We start from the raw sequence: 25643 nt of genomic DNA on the forward strand, positions 1-25643 counted from the left end.
TGGCAGGCGCCTGTAGTCCCAGCTACTCGGGAGGCTGAGGCAGGAGAATGGCATGAAACCGGGAGGCGGAGCTTGCAGTGAGCCGAGATTGAGCCACTGAACTCCAGCCTGGGGGACAGAGCAAGACTCCGTCTCAAAAAAAAAAAAAAAAAAAGAAACCCCGGCTCTATTAAAAATACAATAATTAGTTGGGCATGGTGGCCAGTGCCTGCAATCCCAGCTACTCGGGAGGCTGAGGCATAAGAATTGCTTGAACCCGGGAGGCAGAGGTTGCAGTGAGCAGAGATCGCGCCACTGCACTCCAGCTTGGAGTAAAGAGCGAGACTCTGACTCTAAAAACAAAAAACGAAAAACAAAAAACAAACTATATAAAGCAGCTGGGGGCGGTGGCTCACACCTGTAGTCACAGCACTTTGGGAGGCTAAGGTAGGTGGATCACCTGAGGTCAGGAGTTTGAGAGCAGCCTGGGCAACATGGTGAAACCCTGTCTCTACCAAAAATACAAAAATTAGCCGAGTGTGGTGGTGCACACCTGTAATCCCAGCTACTTGGGAGGGTGAGCCATGAGAATTGCTTGAGCCCGGGAGACAGAGGCTGCAGGGAGCCAAGATTGTGCCATTGCACTCCGGCCTGGGTGACAGAGCAAGACTATCTCAATAAATGAATACATAAATAAATACTATGTAAAGCACATCAGAAAGCTAACCTTGACCTTAAGATCATGGGTGTGAAACACTGAACTATACTGAAATATAGTCCACATTTAGGTAGTCCTTTAGAGCTTTTTTATTTTTTCATAATTTTAAAATTTTTAATTTACTGTAGAGACGACATCTCACTGTTACCCAGGCTGGTCTTGAGCTCCTGGCCTCAAGTGATCCTCCTGCCTTGGCCTCCCAAAGTGCTGGGGTTACAGGTGTGAGCCACCGCACCTGGCCCTTTAGATCTTTCAAAGCAATTTTACATCAGCAATTCTATCCTCACTTTACAGAGGAAACTGAAGCTCAGAAAGGTGAAGTTAATTGCTCAAGGTCACATAGCAAGGAGTTAATGGCACAAGGCTAGGTCCAATTCAGGCTCTGGCCTGGGATCCCCTCTTCTGGGGGTGATGGGAGGAGGGTCTAGAAAAGATGGGCATCATCCACTTTTCTTTCAACCCAAACTTCATCTGTAAAATGGGACCAACAATCCTCTTCGCAGGGAAGAGCTAAACTGAATGGAGGAAGGGGAGCTTCATCAGGGCTTCCTAACCTGGCCTCTTAGCGGGGGCTTTAGGTGGTAAAATTTTATGACAGCGAGTGCATTCTTGTGGCTTAGACTGCTTGGCTAGGAATCTTGACTTCAGGATCTGTCACTGTGTTTAACGCCTGAGCCTCAATTCATTTGTAAAATGGAGCAGTTAGGATTAAAAGAAATAATCAAGGCACCAAGTAGTGTCAGTAGAAGGTAGCTGTTATTTATTGTTCTATTCTGGGGTAAAGGTATCAGATTCTCAAAGGGATTCTTAATCTAGAAAGTTTGCGAAGAGATGGCAAAGGTGTTTGAAAGCTATCAGGAAACCATCCTCGCGTAAAACGAAGCAGCGCTACAGAAGTGGGCTGCCATGGGAATCGAGAGGCCCAGGTTCCACTGCTAACTTGCTGCAGCTTACTGGGTGATCTGTAAATAAAAAGGGAGGTGGCGGTGGTCCGAGCTGGCAGCCGCAATGCAGCCCCAGGTAGATCTAGGGGCAAACGGTAAAGGCGCTCCGAGGAAGGGCGAGCGCGCAGCCTCCGGGAGACTACACCTCCCAGGCTGCCTTGCGCACCGTGCTGCACCCTACGCTAGCACGCGAGCCTCCCCGTTCCCCCACCCTCCAGTTACTGTCTCTCGCGAGAAGACGGGCCACGCCGGCGATAGCGATTCCGAGCGAGTGGTGGTGGTAGTGGTGGTGGTGGCGGCCGAGACGGCGGCGGCCATTTTGGTGAGGCCTCGGGAGCGGCAGCGGCGGTTCGCTGGGAGTAGCGTCTGCCCTTTTTCCCACCCACCGTCCGCATCTGTGTGCTGCGAGAAGAGGCAGTGGAGGCAAGGCGGTGGCAGTAGCCGCAGTCTCCAGGGGAGTTTAAAGGCCGCGAAGGCGGTGGCCAAGAGGGGGCCCTCCCCCCTCCTAGGCGGGAGGGGGGGTGGTGCGCACGCCCCCGAGGACGCAGGTAAGGAGAGGGAGACAAGATGGCGAACGCCCCACAGTTCCCCCTCCCATGACGGCTGACTGCGCGCGCATCTTTCCGCCACCGCCTCCCCCCACCTTCCCGGGGTGCTGCGCGCGCACCCTCAGCCGGGGCCCCGGGGCCGGTGCGCGAGGCTGTCGGCGCGCGCCCATAGAGACAGACTGAGGGGGTCAGGCCGGCCGGCGCTGGGCCCCGGCGTGTCTCCTCTCCCTTCCCGCCCTTCTGCGCACGCGTGCCTGAGCGAGCGAGCGAGCGAGCCCTGAGAGGACGGACCCAGGTGCGCTCCTGCCCGCCCACCAACCCAGTCACCCCTCAGGGTCGCGCGGGAAGAGGAAGGGGGGCGTGGGACGAGTAGTCGGGTCGCGCGCCCACCACATCTAGCCGGGGGACCAGGACCTGGTGGCACGAACCCTCCCTTCTCTCAGCCTTTCGCGGTCGGGTGATGGGGGGGCTCCCTGACGGGCTTGGATGACGAGCTTCCCAGCCCCGCGACCCTTGTGTGCGTGGGCTAGGGTTCTGGCGGGAGCCCCCGGGCCGTGCGCGCAGCCGGCTCGCTCCGCCTCCAGCCGCGCACGCGCGGGCCCCTCCCCCGCCCGGCGCGCACGTTGGGTGGGGTGGGAGTCTGGAGGGGGCGGGGCTATCTCATGGCTAGTGGCAACTTGGGCAGAGGTCAGGGGTCACGCGAGGTCAGTCCGTCGGGAGGGCTAGGGAGATGGTCACGAAACCTGAAGTCAAGAGTTAAGGCTTGTTGGCTTCTGGTGAGCTCGGGTCTTGGGAACGTGTGGCGGAGTAGGGAGTGAATCAAAGCCGGCACTGTGGTTTAGGAATTTCCTTAAACACTGGGGAAGCATTTCCGGGCCTCCTGCGGGTTCACACTGCCTGTTTCCGGCGCGTGGTTCTTGGCAGTGCGGCCTCTCGCTTTTGACTGCTCCTGAGTCTCCTTTTGCTGTGGTTCTTGTATTTGGGGAAGTGTCTCAGGGCGCAGGTATGGGATACACAGCGCCCTGCCCTGAATCATGGGCGGATTTTCCTGTGACCAGCATGTTTGTTGACTCTTCCCGGGAGTTCCACTCTCACTTCTGCGTTCAGCCCTCACTGGAAAGGCCCGCAGGCAGGTAGCACCTTTCTGAGGTTCTGGATGTGACAGTTTTTTTTTTTGCTGTATTTTTTTTTTGTCTTCCATTCTGTGGTTGGAGCCTTTACACTTAAAATTTTTGAACTTTCTTTCTTCATTCCTTTCCTGCTCCTGCCCCCAGGCAGGATCGTATGTCCCTCCGGAATTCACAAAACATGATTTGCATTTCCCTGAAATGTGAGGTTTTCCTACTACTGTAGTTTTTCTGTTTCTAGCCTTTTAATTGATTTGGGTATATTTAAACGTCTCAAAAAACTGGGGTAAATAACACGCTTTGATGGATGTTTCAGGTGTGATTCCCTTCAGTACGGCGGCACCGTGGAAGTGCAGACTTTCACAGGGGGTGTGGTCTCAGCTCACACAGGTGAGGGATCTGCTACCATTTTGTGTGCTGATGCTAATAGGAGAAATGTTTGAGATAATGAAAGCAATTATAGGTCCGTATTGGGGATTTTCACTTTAGAGAAGCATGGGAATGTTTGCATGTGATTTTTCTATAGAGGGTTTGATTATAGTACAACAACAGAACTGAGGCTGTGGGATGAGGAAAACGTGGTCAACCTGGCTCTACCAGGAAGAGTAGCAGGTTTTCCATGGTTTTGGCATCAGACTGTGGATTGAAGCCCTCCTACCACTTTTTTACTGTGTAACCTTCCGCAAATCATAAGGTCTTAACTTCGTAACTTACAAAACAGATTATATTAGAATGTAAGCTCCATTTAGGTCGGGAATCCTTTCTGCATGGCTCTATCCGTTGTGTGTAGGAGGAAGTCAGTATTTGTTATGCTGTGAAAAGCACTTGGTTTTTAAGGTAGGTGTGAGGATTATAGAACGCATCAAACAGGTACTAAAAGTATCTTATACATAGTAAGTGCTCAAGAAATGTAACCTGTAATTTCTGTGTTTCTCTTTATTCAGTGTTATTGCTGGTTTTTTAAAAATACTTTTTCATCCCCTTTAACTGCATTTCTGTCTTTTTTTTTTTTTTTTTTTAACCCTACTTTAGGTGCTCCAGAGGCTGGTGGACCTGAGCGGAGGCTGGGACGCCCTGGTGGGCCCCGGGCCCTGGAAGGCGGGTCCCGGTGGCCGGTGGCCCAGAATGAGGCCAGCTCCCAGCATGCCCTGCAGCCGGACGCCAGCCCCTCGGCCAGCAGCAGTGGTGATAACGACCCAGTCATTCTTCAGGCATCCAAGGGGGAGCCTGGGAGTGGGACCATGCAGAGCAGCCCCTCCCCTGCTCACCCTCAGCTCCCAGTCCTACAGACACAGGTTTGAAAGTGGGAAGAGTTCCTTCTCTGCTTCTGCTTTGTGGATTGTTGAGTGTGAGGCAGAAGAAATGTGGCAGGGGAATATTTGTGGAGAGTTTTGGAGAATCTTTGGTGCTCGGGGGCTGGGCTGTAGTATGTCAGGTCTGTTGGATACTCACATTCCATTTAACATTAGTGTAATATTATCTCCAAGAGTGTAAAAGCGCCTCGTTACCTGAAAAAGGTTGAATTAGGCTAGGCTGGAAATGGAGGTCGTGGCACCATGCTTCTAATACCGTATGCTTTAAGAATAGTTTAACTTCTGTCAGTACTGGAGTAGGATAAGCCTATGGATGGTGTGTAGTGTTCATTCCTTTCTCATACCAAGGAAGGGTGTGGGGTAGGAAAAAAAGCATGACTTTTAAACACATCTAGGTGTGTGTACAGTCAGCTTTCTATTTTAATTTTTTAAATTTTTCTATAAAAAGTGTTTCTTTATTGTGTCATCCTTGCACAGGGGCCATGCTAATCTTTTCTGTATCCTCCCAGTTTTAGTATATGTGTTACCAAAGTGAGCAGTACAGTAAGCTTTTCATGTTTGTAAAGTTGGTATTTATAGTTTTCCTGAGAAACTGGGGAAATTTGTGACATACAGTCTTGTCATTTAGCCGAGGTAGGAATTTGAGTGGCTCAGTGTAAGGCTTATGTCCTGGAGTGAATTTGTGAATTCCCTGAGTATCCACATTTCAGTAGGACTTTGTTTTCCATTTTTTTCTTTTCTTTTTTTTTTTGAAATGGAGTATCTTTCTGTCAGCCAGGCTGGAATGCAATGGCGCGATCTCAGCTCACTGCAACCTCCGCCTCCTGAGTTCAAACAGTTCTCCTGCCTCAGCCTTGCGAGTAGCTGGGATTATAGGCACCCACCATCATGCCTGGCTAGTTTTTATATTTTTGTAGAGATGGGGTTTCACCACCATGTTGGCCAGGCTGGTCTTGAACTCCTGACCTCAGGTGATCCACCCACCTTGGCCTCCCAAAGTATTGGGATTACAGGTGTGAGCCCCCAGGCCTGGCCTGTTTTCCATTTCTTTCTTTCTTTCTTTCTTTTTTTTATCTTTAAGATGGAGTCTTGCTCCGTCACCAGGCTGAAATGCAGTGGTGTGATCTTGGCTCACTGCAACCTCCGCCTCCCGGGTTCGAACAATTCTTCTGCCTCAGCCTCCTGAGTAGCTGGGACTACAGGTGCGCGCCACCACGCCTGGCTAATTTTTGTGTTTTTAGTAGAGACGGGGTTTCACCATGTTTGCCAGGATGGTCTTCATCTTTGACCTCGTGATCCCCGCCTGCCTCAGCCTCTCAAAAGTGCTGGAGTGACAGGTGTGAACCACCGCGCCTGGCCCAGAGTTTCGCTTTTGTTGCCCAGGCTGGAGTGCAGTGGTGTGGTCTTGGCTCACTGCAACCTCCACCTCCTGGGTTCAAGTGATTCTCCTGCCTCAGCCTCTTGAGTAGCTAGGCGTCCGCCACCACGCCCAGCTAATTTTCTGTGTTTTTAGTAGAGATGGGGTTTCACCATGTAGGTTAGGCTGGTCTCAAACTCCTGACCTCTGGTAATCCACCCGCCTCAGCCTCCAAAAGTGCTAGGATTACAGGTGTGAGCCACCGTGCCCAGCCCTGTTTTCCACCCTCCTTCCCTCCCTCCCTCCCTTCCCTCCCTTCCCTCCCTCCCTCCCTCCCTTCCCTCCCTCCCTCCCTCCTTCCCTCCTTCCTTCCTTCTTTCTCTCCCTCCTTCCTTCCTTCTGAGTGCAATGGCACAATCTTGGCTTACTACAACCTCTGCCTCCTGGTTCAAGCGATTCTCCTGCCTCAGACTCCTGAGTAGCTGGGATTACAGGCTCACACCACCACACCTGGCTAATTTCTGTATTTAGTAGAGACGGGGTTTCACCATGTTGGTCAGGCTGGTCTGGAACTCCTGACCACATGATCCGCCCGCCTCGGCCTCCCAAAGTCCACCGAGCCCAGCTTCCATTTCTTAATGCTTTTGCAGTACCTTGTAAAGTGACGTGTTGGGTGTTTGAGAACATTGGCTATGCCTCCAGCCCATGCCTGTCCAGTGAAGAGGTTAAGGTGGCCTGGGATTTATTGGTGGCTGTTGAATTTAGTGGTAGCTCACATTTATTGCATAAATGAGTTTGCCACACTTGTTCTGAAAATGGAGGGTAAATAGGGAGTTGTTTATGTGCATGAAATCACTGAGGCTCTGAAACGATCAGAATTTGAAATCATATGCTATATATATATATAAATTTTTTTTTTTTCTTTTCCTTTTCCTTTCCGAGACAGAGTCACCCTGTCATCCAAGCTGGAATGCAGTGGCGCGATCTCGGCTCACTGCAACCTCCGCCTCCCACGCCTCCCAGGTTCAAGCGATTCTCGTGCCTCAACCTCCTGAGTAGCTGGGATTACAGGCTCCCGCCACCACGCCCAGCTAATTTTTGTATTTTCAGTAGAGACGGGGTTTCACCATGTTGGCCAGGTTGGTCTCAAACTCCTGACCTCAGGTGATCCACCCACCTCAGCCTCCCAAAGTGCTGGGATCACAAGCATGAGCCACCACCTCCGGCCTATATATATATATTTTCTTAAGTTTGGGAACTGTGTAAATGTCAGGACATAATTCTTGCATGTCAAGCATCTATAAACTTGGCTCTGCCATCTTGAGTCCCTTATTAAAACTTTATCCCAAGGCTGGGCGTGGTGGCTCACGCCTGTAATCCCAGCACTTTGGGAGGCTGAGGTGGGTGGATCATGAGGTCAGGAGATCGAGACCATCCTGGCTAACATGGTGAAACCCTGTCTCTACTAAAAATACAAAAAATTAGCTGGGCATGGTGGCGGGCGCCTGTAGTCCTAGCTGCTCAGGAGGCTGAGGCAGGAGAATGGCGTGAACCCGGGAGGCGGAGCTTGCAGTGAGCCGAGATCGCGCCACTGCACTCCAGCCTGGGCGACAGAGCGAGACTCCATCTCAAAAAAATAAAATAAAAACTTTATCCCGAACGTTTGTGTTTATGAAAATAAGGTTTATACCTTACTCTACACAGTTTTTTCTTGTGAAGATCGGATGAAATAATGTATCTAAAACACTCAGCACAGTGCGAAGCATTTATTTTCTCCATCATTTTCCTCTTTTCTAGATGGTGTCGGACGGCATGACAGGCAGCAATCCTGTGTCCCCTGCCTCATCCAGTTCCCCAGCCTCTAGTGGGGCAGGCGGCATCTCCCCGCAGCACATAGCTCAAGATTCCTCACTGGATGGACCTCCAGGCCCCCCAGATGGTGCCACAGTGCCCCTGGAGGGGTTCAGCTTATCCCAGGCTGCTGACCTGGCTAACAAGGGCCCGAAGTGGGAGAAGAGCCATGCCGAAATTGCAGAACAGGCCAAGCATGTACGTATTAGGAAGGCTTATGAAGATTCTTGGGAGTTATCTTCGGTAAACTCCCACGTCCTCTTGAGTATTTTATGTTTCTTTTCTTTTTTGTCATGGATTTAGGGTATAGGTTCTGCCTTAATGTATATGATCGTGAGCAAACTGCTTGAATACTGAGTCTCATTTTCCTTGCTGTAAATAAAATAGGAATGATATAATAGTTTATAGGCTATTAAGAGGTTTAAGTTATAGGAGCAAGGCCAGACGCCAGTGGCTCACACCTGTAATCCCAGCACTTTGGGAGGCTGAGACAGGCAGATCTCTTGAGCCCAGGAGTTCAAGACCAGACTGGGCAATGTGGTAAAACCCCATCTCTGTAAAAAGTACAAAAAATTAGCTGGGTATAGTCGCACATGCCTGTAGCAGTCCCAACCACCCAGGAGCCTGAGTTGAGAGGATCACCTGAGCCCAGGAGGTCAGGGCTGCAGTGAGCCACGATTATGCCACTGCACTCCAGCCTGAGCAACCGAGTAAGATCCTGTCTCAAAAAAAAAGAGAAAAAGGAGAAAATAGACACAAAAGCACTTTGTAAACTGTGATGCTCTTAAGATTTACTGGTTTCTATTTATTTCTGTCGTGCAGTCTGTATTACATTTATCCAGTGGTAAGTGTGGTCTCTGGGCCAGCAGCATCAGCATCACCTGGGAACTTACTAGAAACACAAATTCTTTGCCGGGCGTGGTGGCTCATGCCTGTAATCCCAGCACTTTTGGAGGCCGAGGCGGGTGGATCACCTGAGGTCAGGAGTTCGAGACCAGCCTGGCCAACGTGGCAAAATCCCATCTCTGCTAAAAATACAAAAATTAGCCTGGCGTGGTGGCACAGGCTTGTAGTCCTAGCTACTCAGGAAGCTGAGGCAGGGAAATTGCTTGAACTGGGAACCGGAGGTTGCAGTGACCTGAGATGATGCGACTGCACGCCAGCCTGGGTAACAGTGAGACTCTGTCTCAAAAAAAAAATGCAAATTCTTGGTACCTCTCACCCACCGACCCATATGAAACTATGAGGGTAGGGCCCAGCAATCTTTTTATTTTTTATTTTTATTTTTATTTTATTTGTTTATTTTTTTGAGATGGAGTCTCGCTCTGTCGCCCAGGCTGGAGTGCAGTGGCACAATCTTGGCTCACTGCAAGCTCTGCCTCCCGGGTTCACAGCCATTCTCTGGCCTCAGCTTCCTGAGTAGCTAGGACTACAGGCGCCCGCCATCACACCCGGCTGAATTTTTTGTATTTTTAGTAGAGATGGGGTTTCACCATGTTGGCGGGATGGTCTTGATCTCTTGACCTTGTGATCTGCCAGCCTCAGCCTCTGAAAGTGCTGGGATTACAGGCGTGAGCCACTGCGCCCGGCCGCAATCGAGTTTTTTTTTTTTTTTTTTCCTTGAGACGGAGTCTCAGTCTTTCGCCGAGGCTGGAGTGCAGTGGCATGATCTCGGCTCATTGCAAGCTCCGCCTCCTGGGTTCACGCCATTCTCCTGCCTCAGCCTCCCGAGTAGCTGGGACTAAGCACCCGCCACTATGCCTGGCTAATTTTTTGTCTTTTTAGTAGACACGGGGTTTCACCGTTTTAGCCAAGATGGTCTCGATCTCCTGACCTTGTGATCCACCCGCCTTGGCCTCCCAAAGTGCTGGGATTACAGGTGTGAGCACAGCCTGTTTCTAAAAGTCCTCCAGATGATTCCGGTGCCTCCTCAAGTTTGAGAGCAGCTGGTCTAATATCCACGTCTTTCTTGATGTTTTCTTCACTGTCAGGCTGTTTAGTCCTGTCTGGTCTCTGGCTGTCATTTTCTCTGATTTAGTTTTTATCAGGAGAGGACAGAAATAACAAAGACAGAGGCTGGGTGCGGTGGTTTTTGCCTATAATCTGAGCATTTTGGGAATCCCAGGCAGGCGGATTGCTTGAGCCCAGGAGTTCCAGACCAGCCTTGACATTGTGAAACCTTGTCCCTACAAAAAATACAAAAAAATTAGCTGGGCATGGTTGCATGTGCCTATAGTCAGTCTCAGCTACTTGGGAGGCTGAGTTGGGAGGCTGAGTTGGGAAGATAACCTGAGCCTAGGCAGCAGAGTGAGACCCAGAAAAATCTCACTCAGATTTCTGAATGAGATTCAGAAAAAGAAATAAGGCAGTTGTCCTGAATTTTTTGAGTCGTCTCTGTCAAAAAAATTTTAAATGCTTTTTTAATAAAAGACAATCAGTGTAGAAGCTTTAGTAAAGATGACCACTCTTTTTTACACCTAATCAGTGTTAAACATTTCATGTATAACATTTCAGTATTTTTTTACATAAACATATGCATTTTTACAAAAGTAGTATTTTTAAAAACAACAGTGTGTCAGTTGGGCATTATAGCATATTTCTAAGCTTAATGCATCATGAAAATACTCTGAGTAAGTAGAATTCTACAATGATGATGACCCCTTGTATCTAGAATCAAGAGGGAAGTATGTGTTCCCTACTCCTCTGGGAAGCTCCTCTTGGGATATGATTTCCCAAGTCTCTCTTATGTCTATGGGGTGTGGAGATTGTGTTAGATAATGGAAAGAGCATGAAATTTGCTGTCTGGAGTCCTCAGACCTATTTTTGATTCACATTTTCTATTATTTTCTAGCTGTGTGATCTTGGGCAAATCACTTAATCTCCCTGATCTTTTTTCCTTCTTCATCTCCCTGATCTTTTTTCCCTTCTCTGAAGAGAGTATGATACCTGCCTGTAGGTTTGGTATGTGGACTAAACATAAGCATAACACACTCAGCCCACTTAGTGCTCAGGAATTCAGCCGTGGCAGTGAGATGGAGTGTGCGTTTAGAACTGTTGATTGATCTGGCTCTCCCTGATTAGGAGGCCGAGATCGAGACTCGGATTGCTGAGCTGCGGAAGGAGGGTTTCTGGTCACTGAAGAGGCTGCCTAAGGTGCCAGAGCCCCCTCGCCCCAAAGGTCACTGGGACTATTTGTGCGAAGAGATGCAGTGGCTCTCTGCTGACTTTGCTCAGGAGCGCCGTTGGAAACGGGGTGTGGCCCGGAAGGTAGGTCTTCCGCTGGGACTTCCTTCCTTTTCCTTTTCAGGTCTGTTCCTTCCCTTGAAGGGTGGGTTTGTTGGAAGGGGACCAGACGGAATGGTGTAGGCATTAAGAGCAAACTCTTGATTTTCCAGATTTCTTGGCCTTGATTATTTTCTTTGCCTTTGGGTGGGGAAGTCTGGCTTTGAGTGTTTTCGCCCTGGGTCTTCATTCCCACAGGTGGTGCGCATGGTGATCCGGCACCACGAGGAGCAGCGGCAGAAAGAGGAACGGGCCCGGAGGGAGGAGCAGGCCAAGCTGCGTCGAATTGCTTCCACAATGGCCAAGGATGTCAGGCAGTTCTGGAGCAATGTGGAGAAGGTAGACAGTGGGGATCAGGAAAGGAAAATGGCCTTGGATTAGATTGGTAGATGGCGTGGTAGTAGGAATGATCAAAACTTCTTGAGGGAGTAAATATAATTTCAGGCAACTTTAATGACGTTTATGTTGTATGGATAAAAAAGTATAATGGCAAAATATGGGTCCTGCCTTTGGGGATTGTTAATAGTTCTCCTTGACACCTCTAGGCCATCTGTCCCTTGCAGGGCATTTAGCATGTGTTTACTGAAATGTATTTGTGCCACTTAGCACATGCTTAAATTCCGTCAAAGTTCCCACTGCCCGTATAGTAAGTTGTAATTATTTCTTAAGTACTACCCGGTTTCCATCTGTATTTTCGGTCTTGCCTCCTGCCATGTTCATTCCTTCTCCCTTCCACTCCACACCCACCTTTCTTTTGTATATCTCTGGCCATTTACACATAGACTTTATGCTGCTGGGAATGCTTTTTTCCTCATGTGTACTTAGGGAACAGCTACCTATTTTTTAATTGTCTTGGACAGAGTCTTGCTGTGTCTCCTAGGCTGGAGTGCAGTGGTACGATCACAGCTCACTGCATCCTCAACCTCCTGGGCTCACGCGATCTTCCTGCCTCGAACTCCCAAGTATCTGGGACTACAGGCGCGTGCTACCACATCTTGCTAATTAAAAAAATTCTTTTTAATTTCTTTTTTTTTAATTTTTTTGTGAAACAGAGTCTCACCCCGTCATCTAGGGCAGTGGCGCAATCTTGGCTCACTGCAACGTCTGCCTCCCAGGCTCAAGTGATTCTCGTGCCTCAGGCTCTGGAGTAGCTGGGATTACAGGCATGTGCCACTATGTCTGGCTAATTTTTGTATCTTTAGTAGAGACAGGGTTTTGCCATGTTGGCCAGGCTGGTCTTGAACTCCTGACCTCAGATTATCCACTCGCCCCAGCCTCTCAAAGTGCTGGGATTATAGACGTGAGCCACCGCACCTGGCCTAAAAATATTTTTTTGTGGAGACAAGGTCTCGCTGTTACACACCAAGCTGATCTTGAATTCCTAGGCTCAAGCGATCCTCTCACTTTGGCCTCCCAAAGTGTGAGCCACTATGCCTGGCTTCACCTACCTGTTTTTTTGTTTTTGAGACGGAGTCTCGCTTTGTTCCCAGGCTGGAGTGCAGTGGTGCAATCTGGGCTTACTGCAACCTCTGCCTCCCAGGTTCAAGCGATTCTCCTGCCTCTGCCTCCAGAGTAGCTGAGTTTACAGGTGCCCGCCACCACGCCTGGCTAATTTTTTATTTTTAATAGAGATGGGGGTTTCACCATGTCGGTCAGGCTGGTCTCGAACTCCTGACCTCATGTGATCCTCCCACTTCAGCCTTCCAAAGTGCTGAGAATACAGGCATGAGCCACTGTGCCTGGCCCACCTATTTTTTGAGACCCAGTTCCGGCTGGGTGTGGTGATGCATGCCTGTAGTTCCACCTATGTGGGAGGGCGAGGCAGGAGGATCATTTGAGCCCAGGAGTTTGACACTAGTCTGGCCAACATAGTGCGATCTCATCTCTTTAAAAAAAAAAAAAAATCCAGCTTCAGATTGCAAACCTTCCCTCCACCTGAGGCGAAGCTGGCTCTTCTTCCTGCATGCTCCCTTTGTGCTTCCTTTAGACCATAGTGAGCCCCTAAGGTTATTTAGTTTTACTCTCCTAAGAGGCCAGCCCAGGATCTGGTTAAAGAAGGTCTCCCTGAACATCGGGTAAAAGTACATAAATAAATGGTTATCTTGGTGAGCAGTCCCTTTCACATCTGTGGCAGGTGGTGCAATTCAAGCAACAGTCCCGGCTTGAGGAAAAGCGCAAAAAAGCCCTGGACCTGCATTTGGACTTCATTGTGGGGCAAACTGAAAAGTACTCGGACCTTCTGTCTCAGAGCCTCAACCAGCCATTAACCTCCAGCAAAGCAGGCTCTTCCCCTTGCCTAGGCTCTTCGTCAGCTGCCTCCAGTCCTCCACCCCCTGCTTCTCGCCTGGATGATGAAGGTGTGTGTTCTCTTTGGTCCTGTTACTCTTCCTCATGTACCCTTTCCAGAGCTGAAAAACCCACCCTGTGGCTTGCAGGGCCCGTGGACTTTGTGACCTTGTTCTCCTGCTATAGATGGGGACTTTCAACCCCAAGAGGAGGAGGAAGAGGATGATGAGGAAACGATTGAAGTTGAAGAACAACAGGAAGGCAACGATGCAGAGGCTCAGAGGCGTGAGATTGAGCTGCTTCGCCGTGAGGGAGAATTGCCACTGGAAGAGCTGCTCCGTTCCCTTCCCCCTCAGCTGTTGGAAGGGCCTTCCAGCCCCTCTCAAACCCCCTCATCTCATGATAGTGACACCCGAGATGGGCCTGAAGAAGGTGCTGAAGAAGAGCCCCCTCAGGTGTTGGAGGTATAGGCAGAAGGAGCAGAGGGAGGGTTCAGAGTGGGAACAGAGGGAGAGGTTCAGGGTCTGAGTTCCGGGCTGTGAGGTTGGTTATGAGTTTTAGGAGTTCTGCTAGTAATGGACATTTGGGCTCTTTGGGGATGACTGGGGAAGAATCTGTTTGGGGCAAGTTGCATTTTGTGATTGGCAGGTTTTGGCGCTATAGTGGAAGAGCGTATTGCACTTTCCTCTTTAAATTGCTGTGTGGTCTTGAAAAAGTACTTGCTCTGACCGTTACTTGCCACTTCTCTGAACATGCCCTAATGTTCCCTTATTGGCTTATAGGTTGGAAGCTGGCATGGTACCCTTAAGTCTTTTCTGTTTTTCCATATGTCTCAAGTGCATGGGGAAGTGTTGGGTGCCTTTATATGTTACATGGCACTTTCACAGGTCCTTCCCCAGGCAGTGGGGCCAGGATTTGGTAGCTGGTGCTGAGAGAAAACCCTTGATTGTATTCTTGCCCTGGGATTATACCAGTGGCAACTGTCACTCAATGGGACAGAGATTCTCCTGTGACACCTTTTTCAAGTTTGTGCCATTCTTCTGCTACTCTAACCTTAGACCCTTCCCTTTTTTATCTTTTGCCATACAGATAAAGCCCCCACCGTCTGCTGTCACACAGCGCAACAAACAGCCTTGGCATCCAGATGAAGATGATGAAGAGTTTACTGCCAACGAAGAGGAAGGTCAGGGCTGTTCCATTTGTCCTATTGCCCCTTACCCCTTGAATGAATTGTCTGGACCTAACCTTTCAGGCTTTCTCATCTGTTTCATTTGGACTGTGTCCTGTGCCTCTAGCCGCTATCCCTATTAATCTTGCTTCTGTCTCTTTCCTAGCGGAGGATGAAGAGGATACTATAGCAGCTGAGGAACAGTTGGAAGGGGAGGTGGATCATGCCATGGAGCTGAGCGAGTTGGCTCGAGAAGGTGACATTCACCAGACATTTTACTAAGCATCCACTTGGTGTCTGCGGTGTGCAGTACCGAGGATAAAGAGATGAATAAGGCACTTTGTATCCACCCTGGAGGAATTCCATGTCTAATGATTAAGACAGACTTGTAAACCAGTAATGATAAGTAGAAAGTGATGAGTGCTTATGATAGAAGTTTAAATGGTGATATGGGAGTGAAATGGAGGGAAGAACTAATGTAGGAAGATACTGACAGCATTTGACCTGGAGCTTGAGAGGCTCACCAGGTTGATAATGTTCTTCCCAATTCCCATGGTACTTCCCCCAGGTTGTGGGGCTTGGCTTTGCTAGCTGATGCTGAAAGTAAGCTCTTTTGCCTACCCTCAGACCTGGGCCTAGCAGTATCTACAGAGACCTAGGTAAAATTAACTGGTACCACTCAGACCTCCCCTTCTCCCTCCCCTCAGAGCAACCAAAAGCTTTTTATTTCTCTTCCAGGTGAGCTTTCCATGGAGGAGCTATTGCAGCAGTATGCAGGAGCCTATGCCTCAGGCTCTGGGAGCAGTGAAGATGAGGATGAAGATGAGGTTGATGCTAATAGCTCTGACTGTGAACCAGAGGGGCCCGTGGAAGCGGAAGAGCCTCCTCAGGAGGATAGTAGCAGTCAGTCAGGTGAATATGTGGTCATGAAGCAGGAGCTGGGGAGGGTGGCCATTGGAGGAGCAGGTATGGTGAGCAGTAAGCCTTGGTCTTACGCTTTAGACTCTGTGGAGGACCGGAGTGAGGATGAGGAAGATGAACATTCAGAGGAGGAAGAAACAAGTGGAAGTTCAGCATCAGAGGAATCTGAGTCTGAAGAGTCTGAGGATGCCCAATCACAGAGCCAAGCAGATGAGGAGGAGGAAGATGATGATTTTGGGGTGGAGTACTTGCTTGCCAGGGATGAAGAGCGGAGTGAGGCAGATGCAGGCAGCGGGCCTCCTACTCCAGGGCCCACTACTCTAGGTCCAAAGAAAGAAATTACTGACATTGCTGCAGCAGCTGAAAGTCTCCAGCCCAAGGGTTACACGCTGGCCACGACCCAGGTATCCCCAGGTTCTGGCCTCTCCTTTCTCATGTCTTGACTTTCTCATGTCCCCACGACAAATGCCTCATTTCCATTGTGTTACCTATTTTTCCTCTCTGACAGGTAAAGACGCCCATTCCCCTGCTTCTGCGGGGCCAGCTCCGGGAGTACCAGCACATTGGGCTAGACTGGCTGGTTACCATGTATGAGAAGAAGCTTAATGGCATTCTTGCTGATGAGATGGGGCTTGGGAAGACCATCCAGACCATCTCTCTGCTTGCCCACTTGGCTTGTGAGAAAGGTAAGTAGGCAAGGCCCCTTCTTTTGTTCTCCCTAGTCTAGCTCCCTGGGAGCTTGTTCAGTGATGACTCCAGCTTCATTGACTTTTGCTTTATTGACTCTGGTCATTAACTGTATAGAGAGGACAGTGTAGGTGCTAGGATTCCTAGGAAGGGCCAAAGGGTGGTCAGGGTTATAACTGAGGAATCAGAACCACAGAATTTACATTTCCTTACCATCTCTTGATTTTTTTTGCCAAACAGGTAACTGGGGTCCCCATTTAATCATTGTTCCCACCAGCGTGATGTTGAACTGGGAGATGGAGTTGAAACGTTGGTGCCCCAGCTTTAAAATCCTCACTTACTATGGAGCCCAGAAAGAGAGGAAGCTCAAGCGGCAGGTTCGATGTTTCATGTGGTCACTTTCCTCCCATTGATGCCTCCTTTATTTTTAAGCCCTTTCCTCAGGTGAATTCCTTTCTCTCCTCTTTCTTTTTTTAAAAAAAATTTTTAATTTTTTGTAAAAATAAAGATGGGGTCTCACTCTGTTACCCAAGCTGACCTTGAACACCTGGGCTCAAGAGATCCTCCTACCTCAACCTCCCAAAGTACTGAGACTATAGCTGTGAGCCACCGCACCCAGGCCCCTCCTCTTTCTGTCGCTCCATTCTTTTGCTGGGACTTTCTCTTTTCTTCCAACCTGATTACTGTCCTTTGAGGAGTTTAGCATGTCTTCCCTTTGCTCTCTTCTTTTCATCCCACTATCTGCTACTTTCTGTCTTTGATCCCTCAGGGCTGGACCAAGCCCAATGCCTTTCATGTGTGTATCACGTCTTACAAGCTGGTGCTGCAGGACCACCAGGCCTTCCGTCGCAAGAACTGGCGCTATCTCATTCTGGATGAGGCGCAGAACATCAAGAACTTCAAGTCACAGCGCTGGCAGTCACTCCTCAACTTCAACAGGTGGAGATGGAGATGGGGATTCATGGGAGGGTTGACTTGGCTAGAAGGGAGGGCTGCCTGGGTTGAGGAATGTATCAGAATGCTCAGAAGATTGGGAGCTTGCTGACCATACTCTCTCTGATTCTCTCTGTCTCTTTGCAGCCAGAGACGCCTGCTCCTGACAGGAACTCCCTTGCAGAACAGCCTCATGGAGCTGTGGTCCTTGATGCACTTTTTGATGCCCCATGTCTTCCAGTCTCATCGCGAGTTCAAGGAGTGGTTCTCTAATCCCCTAACTGGCATGATTGAGGGCAGCCAAGAGTATAATGAAGGTCTAGTCAAACGCCTCCACAAGGTAGGGCCTGCAACAGTTTGTCAGGGTATTGGGAATGGTAAGGAACCATTCCTGAGCACCTGGGCAGTGCCCAGGAAACCCTTGGGGAGAGGGAAGTCAGTGCCAGGCTAAACTCCTTTGTCAAGCTGCAGTGTTCTAGTGACTAACCCATTGCCAGATTGAGTGACCTCATCTTAGTCATCAATTCTGTTTTTTTTTTTTTTTTGAGACTGAGTCTTGCTTTGTCGCCCAGGCTGGAGTGCAGTGTTGCAATATCCATTCACTGCAAACTCCGCCTTCTGGGTTCACATCATTCTCCTGTCTCAGCCTCCCGAGTAGCCAGGACTACAGGCACCCGCCACAAAGCCTGGCTAATTTTTTTTTTTTGAGACAGAGTTCACTCTGTCGCCCAGGCTGGAGTGCAGTGGCGCGGTCTCGGCTCACTGCAAGCTTTGCCTCCCGGGTTCATGCCATTCTCCTGCTTCAGCCTCCCAAGTAGCTGGGACTAAAGGCGCCCACCACCATGCCTGGCTGATTTTTTGTATTTTTAGTAGAGACGGGGTTTCACCGTATTAGCCAGGATGGTCTCCATCTCCTGACCTCATGATCCGCCTGCCTCGGCCTCCCAAAGTGCTGGGATTATAGGCATGAGCCACCGCGCCTGGCCTACGCCCGGCTAATTTTTTGTATTTTTAGTAGAGTCGGAGTTTCACCGTGTTAGCCAGGATGGTCTCGATCTCCTGACCTTGTGATCTGCCTGCCTCGGCCTCCGAAAATGCTGGAATTAAAGGTGTGAGCCACCGTGCCGGGCTTTTTTTTTTTTTTTTTTTTTTTTTTTGAGACAGAGTCTCTCTCTGTCACCCAGGCTGGAGTGCAGTGGTGTGATCTGGCTCATTGCAACCTCCACCTCCCGGGTTCAAGCGATTCTCCTGCCTCAGCCTCCTGAGTAGCTGGGGTTACCGGTCTGCACTACGATGCCTAGCTAATGTTTGTTATTTTTAGTAGAGGCGGGTTTCACCATGTTGGCCAGGCTGGTCTCGAACTCCTGACCTTAAGTGATCCGCCCTGCCCCCCCTTGGCCTCCCAAAGTGTTGGGATTACAGGCGTGAGCCACTGTTCCCAGCCTGTTTGTTTTTTGTTTTTTTTTAAATGGTGATGTTTTTGTCCTTACTGTCTTTGAGTAGAATGGTACTGCTGATTGGTCCCTGCTTGGATTTCTTCAACTTCATATTGTTGGTGTTTTCTCTCTCTGGTCTTCTTTGGCTCTTCCTTTTTCGCCCAACTTTTAAATCACAACATCTTTCGGCATTCTGATCTTTACTTTTTTTGTCTTCTCAGTCTACATATCTCACAGGCCTACTCATTCCTAAGGCTTTGACTATTTCTTATGTGATAAAGACTCTCCAGTCTGTACTAAAATTCCTTGACTTTCTAGATCACTTGACCTGTATTTAAATTTCTGATTTGCTATCATTAATTGAGAGTTCCTCTTGAACTCAACACTGTTCTAAGCTAGACATCTCTGGCCTTATAGCCTGTTATTTCTACTTCATCTTGGTCAATCACTATCATTCGGTAAACTAAGCTAGAAAACAGGAAGTCGGCCGGGCGCGGTGGCTCACGCCTGTAATCCCAGCACTTTGGGAGGCTGAGGCGGGCGGATCACGAGGTCAGGACATCAACACCATCCTGGCTAAAACGGTGAAACCCCGTCTCTACTAAAAATACAAAAAATTAGCCGGGTGTGGTGGCGGGTGCCTGTAGTCCCAGCTACTCGGGAGGCTGAGGCAGGAGAATGGCATGAACCTGGGAGGCAGAGCTTGCAGTGAGCCAAGATCGCGCCACTGCACTCCAGCCTGGGTGACAGAGCGCAACTCTGTATCAAAAAAAAAAAAAGAAAGAAAACAGGAAGTCTTCCTTAACTATTACTTTTCCTTCATTTATCTCTGTTCCTTTGCTTCTTCCATGTCACTGTAGACATTGATGACTGTGTCCTATTAGATTTTATCTTCTGAGATTACAGATTTGCCTTTTGTTTTATCTCCTGTCAAGGCCACAGTTTTTATTCTCCTCATCTTCTAGATTTATTTGCATCATCTTGTAAACTTAACAATTACTCCTCAAAATCTAGTTTGAGTTTTCTATTCTGCGTAGTTGGTCTGCCCACAGTGCTTCCTTATATCACTTCCTGTGTCATGGTATCATTTTGTGTCTGTCTCCTTCAGCAGACAGCAGATCCCTTGAGGGCTTGCAGTTGACTCATCTTTGTGTGGTTGGTGTCTGATATGGTGTGCCGTATGGCTCCATTAGTGTTTGCTGAGGGGCTTAGGCTGGGGCTCGGTGCCTGAGTTCTCCTGTTTAGCCTCCAGCTTAATTTGCTTTTAGGTTTTGAGGCCTTTTTTACTGCGCCGAGTTAAGGTGGATGTTGAGAAGCAGATGCCCAAAAAGTACGAGCATGTTATCCGCTGCAGGCTCTCCAAGCGTCAACGCTGTCTCTATGATGACTTCATGGCACAGACCACGTAAGGGAGAAAGGAGGGTGGGCCCTGGGACTCGAGATTGGAGTGTAGGTGGCTGTTAGGACGTCTCATTTATTTTTCCTCTTTCCCCAGAACTAAGGAGACACTAGCCACAGGCCATTTCATGAGCGTCATCAACATTTTGATGCAGCTGAGAAAAGTTTGCAATCATCCAAATCTGTTCGACCCTCGACCGGTTACCTCCCCTTTCATCACCCCAGGCATCTGCTTCAGCACCGCCTCTCTGGTGCTAAGGGCCACGGATGTCCATCCCCTCCAGGTAAGTATTATTCCATTAATATGAAATGTAAAGGTTATCGGCATTACCCCAACCATGTACCTCTTTTCGTTAGACTAGGGTCTGACTTTTGCATCCTCATTACTCCCCTATCATTCCCTTAGTTTTATTGTACTCTAGCCATGTGACTTAACGATGGTTCAACTTAATATTTTTTTGACTTCACTGTGAATTTATCAGGATGTAACCCCATCATAAATTGAGGAGCATCTGGACTTAGAATGATTCAGCTTACAATTTTTTACTTTTTGATGGGCTTATCAAGGGTATTAAAGGGTATTAAATTCTTTACTTGCTGAGGGTTTGTTGGAATGTAACCTCATTGTAAGTCCAGGAGCATCTGCATCACATTTTGTTTATCCACTTATTTGTCAGTGGGCACTTGGATTCTTTCCACCTTTTGTCTCTTGTGAATAAGGCTATGAACATAGGTGTACAAATATCTCTGCTTTTTATTTTGGGTATTTACTTAACAGTGAAATTGCTGTAGCATGGTAATTCTATTTCTGCATGTTGGGAAAACCTCCACTGTTTTCCATAGTAGCTGCATGTTTTACATTTCCACCCTAGCAGGGCACAAGTGTTCTAATTTCTCCACATCCTTGCCATTACCTGTTATTTCTTTTTTTTAAATTACACCCATATTAATGAGTGTGAATTGGTATTTCATTGTGGTTTTGGTTTGCATTTCCTTAGTGATGAGTGCTGTCAAGGATCTTTTCATGTGCTCATTGGCCACTTGTCTATATTTTTGAAGAAATGTCTTTTGAAGATTTGTTAATTTTGGGTGTTTGTGTGGTGGTTGTTGAGCTGTAGGACTTCATTTTATGCTTTGGAAATTAACCCATTATCAGATGTATGACTTGCAAATATTTTGTCACATTCCATAAGTTGCCTTTTCGCTATGTTGATAGTGTATTTTGATGCACAAACACTTGTTTTTGGTGGTTTTTTTTTTTCGAGACAAGGTCTATCTCTGTCACCCAGGCTAGAGTTCAGTGGTATGATCATAGCTTACTGCAGCCTTGAACTCCTGGGCTCAAGTAGTCCTCCCGCCTCAGCCTTCCGACTAGCTGGGACCATGGGTATGCGCTACCAAGCCTGGCTTTTTTTTTTTTTTTTTTTGAGGCGGAGTGTCGCTCTGTCCTCAGGCTGGAGTGCAGTGGTGCCATCTTGGCTTACTGCAACCTCTGCCTCCCAAGTTCAAGCAATTTTCCACAGCCTCCCGAGTAGCTGGGGATACAGGCACGCACCACCACACCCAGCTAACTTTTGTGTTTTTAGTAGAGATGGGGTTTCACCATGTTTGCCAGGATGGTCTTCATCTCTTGACCTTGTGATCTGCCCACCTTGGCCTCCCAAAGTGCTGGGATTACAGATGTGAGCCACTGCACCCGGCCCTGCTGATTTTTTTTTTTTTTTTAGTTTTCTGGAAGAGATGGTGTCTTGCCATGTCGCTCAGGCTGGTTTCAAACTCCCGGACGAGTAGCTGGAACTGTATGCGTGCACCACTATGCCTGACTGATTTTTTTATTTTAATTTTTTTGTAGAGATGGAATGTTGATACGTTGCCTAGACTAGTCTTGAACTCCTGGCCTCAAGTGATCCTTCCGCTTTGGCCTCCCAAAGCCCTGGGATTATAGGCGTGAGCTACCACACCTAGTTTTAATTTTTTTTTTTTTTTTTTGAGGGGGGCGGGCAGAGTTCTGCTCTTGTTGCCCAGGCTAGAGTGCAATGGCACAATCTCAGCTCATTGCAACCTCTGCCTCCCGGGTTCAAGTGATTCTTCTGCCTCAGCCTCCCGAGTAGCTGGGATTACGGGCATGTGCCACCAAGCCCAGCTAATTTTTGTATTTTTAGTAGAGATGGGGTTTCGCCATGTTGGCCAGGCTGGTCTTGAAATCCTGACCTCAGGTGATCTGTCCACCTCAGCCTCCCAAAGTGCTGGGATTACAGGTGTGAGCCACTGTGCCCGGCTTTTTTTTTTTTTTTTTTTTTTTTTTTTTTTAAGATGGAGTCTTACTCTGTCGCTCAGGCTGGAGCGCAGTGGTGCGATGTCAGCTCACTGTAACCTCCACCTCCTGGGTTCAAGTGATTCTCCTGCCTCACTCCCAAGTAACTGGGACTACAGGTGTGTGCCACCACTCCCAGCTAATTTTTGTATTTTTAGTAGAGATGAGGTTTCACCACGTTGCCCAGCTGGTCTCGAACGCCTGACCTCAGATAATCTGCCTGCCTTGGCCTCCTAATGTGCTGGGATTACAGGCGTGAGCCACTGCACCTGGCCCCCAGTTTTAAATTTTGATGTAGTCCAATTTATCAATTTTTTTCTTTTGTTGGCTGTGCTTTTGGCATCATGTCCAATAAATCATTGTAAAATTGGCATCTTTGACACTGCATTGTGTTGTTATTACTACTTTTTTTTTTTTTTTTGAGACAGAGTCTTACTCTGTCACCCAGGCTGGAGTACAATGGTGCAGTCTCAGCGCATTGCAACCTCTGCGTCTTGGGTTCAAGCGATTCTCGATTCTTGTGCTTCAGCTTCCTGAGCAGCTGGGACTACAGGTGTGCAGAACCATGCTGGTTGTATTTTTAGTAGAGATGGGGTTTCACCATGTTGGCCAGGCTGGTCTCGAACTCCTGGCCTCAAGTGATCTGCCCACCTTGGCCTCCCAAGGTAGTAGGATTTCAGGCATAAGCCATGGTGCCCCGCCTATTATTTATTTATTTTTATTTATTTTATTTTTTTTTTGAGATGGAGTCTCACTCTGTCACCCAGGCTGGAGTGCAGTGGCACGATCTTGGCTCACTGCAAGCTCCGCCCCTCCAGGTTTAAGCAATTCTCCATCTCAGCCTCCTGAGTAGCTGGGATTACAGGCACGTGCCACCACGCCTGGCTAATGTTTTGTATTTTTAGTAGAGATGGGGTTTCACTATCTTGGCCAGGCTGGTCTTGAACTCCTGACCTCGTGATCCACCCGCCTCAGCCTCCAGAAGTGCTGGGATTACAGGCGTGAGCCACCGCACCCGGCCTTTTTTTTTTTAATTTTGAGGCAGGGTCTTGTTCTATGGCCCAGGCTGGGGTGCATTGGCATGATCATAGCTGACTGCAGCCTCAGCTTCCTGGGCTCAAGCAGTCCTCCCGCCTGAGCCTCCTGAGTAGCTGGGACTACGGGTGCATGCTAACATGCCTGGCTAATTTTTGTATTTTCTGTAGAGACGGGGTCTTACTATGTTGCCTAGGGTGATCTCAAATTCCTGGGGTCACACAGTTCCCCAATCTTGGCCTCCCAGAGAGCTGGGATTACAGGTTTGAGCCACTGCGCCTAGCCTTTTATTTTGGAGTAAGGGTGTACATGTGCAGGTTTCTTAAATGGGGTATATTGCATGATGCTGAGGTTTGGCGTACGGTTGATCCTGTTACTCAGGTTGTGAGCATGGTACTCAACTGGTAGTTTTTCAGCCCCTTCCCCGCCACAGTCGTTTCTGGCGTGTATTGTTCTCATCTTCATGTCCATGCATACCCAATGTTTAGCTCCCACTTGTGAGTGAGTACATGTGGTATTTGGTTTTCTATTTCTGTGTTAATTCACTTAAGGATAATGGTCTCCAGCTACATCTGCGTTGCAAAGGATGTGATTTTGTTCTTCTTTATGACTGTGCTTTCTTTCTTGTGGCAGCGGATAGACATGGGTCGATTTGACCTTATTGGCCTGGAAGGTCGTGTCTCTCGATATGAGGCAGACACATTTCTGCCCCGGCACCGCCTCTCTCGCCGGGTACTGTTAGAAGTGGCTACTGCTCCTGACCCCCCACCCCGGCCCAAGCCAGTCAAGATGAAGGTCAACAGGTACAAGGACTAAGGAATGAGGGGATGGTTCCTAGAATAAGTGGCTGAAAGCTGCCCAGAGGGGCCTGGGGTGGGAAGAAAAGAGTTGGATGCAAGGCTGGAATATTTATATGGGATGGGTGCAGACGTGGAGGGAATCGGGGAGAGAATAACTAGAAGAGGGTACTGGGATGGGCTTCTGTGTTAGTCACTTTTTCTCCCTTTCTCTCTCTTCGGTGCTTTCTGATTGTCTTAAATTCCTATTCCTTGTTCTCCTTTGGGTCTCTTTCCTTTTCTTTGCTTTTATAATCTGTCTCTCTGTTTCATTTTCTTCTTTTCTTTGATATTGCTACCCCTTATTCTCCTTCTCTCCCTACCCACTCTCTTAATTTTTTCTCACAGGATGCTGCAGCCAGTACCTAAGCAAGAAGGCCGGACAGTGGTGGTGGTGAACAACCCACGGGCGCCCCTGGGCCCTGTCCCAGTTCGACCTCCTCCAGGTCCTGAGCTCTCAGCCCAGCCCACCCCTGGCCCAGTCCCCCAAGTGCTGCCAGCACCACTGATGGTTTCAGCCTCACCTGCCGGGCCCCCGCTTATTCCTGCATCTCGGCCTCCTGGCCCTGTCCTCTTGCCTCCACTGCAGCCCAGCAGTGGTTCTCTCCCCCAGGGTGAGTTGAAAGGGAGCCAAGGATGATGCGTGGTGCTTCAGAAAGGTTGTTCAGACTGAGGAAGAAGTAGTGAAATTAAAGGGTTTGAGGAGCTGGGCTGGGGACAGGGGTCTAGTATTTGATGGGTTGGAAGGGAGTATGGAGGCTTCTGGCACCAGGCTAAGGCTTTAGTCAGGGTATATCTGACAGGTGTTTGCTTTGTGTCTGCAGTGTTGCCATCCCCCCTGGGGGTCCTGAGTGGGACCTCACGGCCTCCCACGCCAACCTTGTCCCTAAAGCCAACACCACCTGCCCCAGTTCGCCTGAGCCCAGCCCCACCTCCAGGCTCCTCTAGCCTGTTGAAGCCCCTGACAGTGCCGCCAGGCTACACCTTCCCTCCTGCTGCTGCCACCACCACTTCTACCACCATGGCAACTGCTACCACCACAGCAGTGCCAGCTCCGACTCCTGCACCACAGCGCCTCATTCTATCTCCCGATATGCAGGCTCGCCTGCCCTGTAAGTTCCCAGGGCTCTGTGGTGAGGGACTTGAGATGGGAGGAAAGCTCAGGACCATGACAGCATCAAATTTTAGGCAGCTGGGTCAGGCATGATGGCTCATGCCTATAATCCCGGTGCTTTGGGAGGCCAAGGTGGGAGGATTGCTTGAGCCAGGAGTTTGGAGCTGCAGTGAGCCATGGTTACACCACTGCAATCATGAGCAAGACCCTGTGTCAAAAAAAATTGAGGCAGCTAACGTATGTTAGGCATTATGCCAGACATTGTCAGATCATAATTAAGAGCCCTTAAGAAATTGACATAGGGAGATGACACATAGATGAATAAATAGTGGTAAGCCTAGCAGTAGAAAAGTATTGGGGTAAAAGGGCAGTGTAGAGCAGATGGTGGTGATTAGC

The 25643-nt window shown here is 48.9% G+C and overlaps 2 protein-coding genes and 2 non-coding genes across 11 annotated transcripts in view; 2 read left to right on the top strand and 2 right to left on the bottom strand.

The window, feature by feature from the left end:
- Positions 1-1434: 1434 nt before the first annotated feature.
- LOC101144936 (uncharacterized) lies at positions 1435-2036 on the bottom strand. Its single transcript, XM_004057514.4, has 2 exons — positions 1864-2036; positions 1435-1659 (listed from the first exon to the last, which is right to left on the bottom strand). The coding sequence occupies exons 1-2, from the start codon at positions 2034-2036 to the stop codon at positions 1485-1487; spliced, it is 348 nt and encodes a 115-aa protein (XP_004057562.1). The 3' UTR covers positions 1435-1484.
- A 19-nt stretch (positions 2037-2055) lies between these two features.
- The window catches only part of SRCAP (Snf2 related CREBBP activator protein), a 41507-nt gene continuing 17919 nt past the window's right edge, over positions 2056-25643 (top strand). For 2 of the 8 annotated variants that reach the window (XM_031002631.3, XM_063700155.1), the window contains exons 1-21: positions 2056-2189; positions 3633-3706; positions 4349-4611; positions 7784-8035; positions 10919-11104; positions 11318-11458; positions 13254-13476; positions 13592-13869; positions 14495-14588; positions 14740-14829; positions 15312-15485; positions 15576-15898; positions 16003-16180; positions 16422-16558; positions 16951-17120; positions 17262-17454; positions 19819-19955; positions 20046-20232; positions 23931-24100; positions 24482-24747; positions 24958-25245. In XM_031002631.3, the coding sequence (XP_030858491.1) occupies positions 4558-4611; positions 7784-8035; positions 10919-11104; positions 11318-11458; positions 13254-13476; positions 13592-13869; positions 14495-14588; positions 14740-14829; positions 15312-15485; positions 15576-15898; positions 16003-16180; positions 16422-16558; positions 16951-17120; positions 17262-17454; positions 19819-19955; positions 20046-20232; positions 23931-24100; positions 24482-24747; positions 24958-25245 (3541 nt within the window). In that variant the 5' untranslated portion in view covers positions 2056-2189; positions 3633-3706; positions 4349-4557. The other 6 variants (XM_063700156.1, XM_063700157.1, XM_055365925.2 and 3 more) reach the window with 5 other exon arrangements.
- On the bottom strand, positions 5070-5171 carry LOC115931198 (U6 spliceosomal RNA). Its single transcript, XR_004067738.1, has one exon. It is a non-coding gene; the product is annotated as a U6 spliceosomal RNA (small nuclear RNA).
- Positions 14278-14406, top strand: LOC115931136 (small nucleolar RNA SNORA30/SNORA37 family). The gene has a single exon (XR_004067688.1). It is a non-coding gene; the product is annotated as a small nucleolar RNA SNORA30/SNORA37 family (small nucleolar RNA).

The sequence above is a fragment of the Gorilla gorilla genome, chromosome 18 (genome assembly GCF_029281585.2).
Source record: "Gorilla gorilla gorilla isolate KB3781 chromosome 18, NHGRI_mGorGor1-v2.1_pri, whole genome shotgun sequence".
Taxonomy (NCBI): domain Eukaryota; kingdom Metazoa; phylum Chordata; class Mammalia; order Primates; family Hominidae; genus Gorilla; species Gorilla gorilla.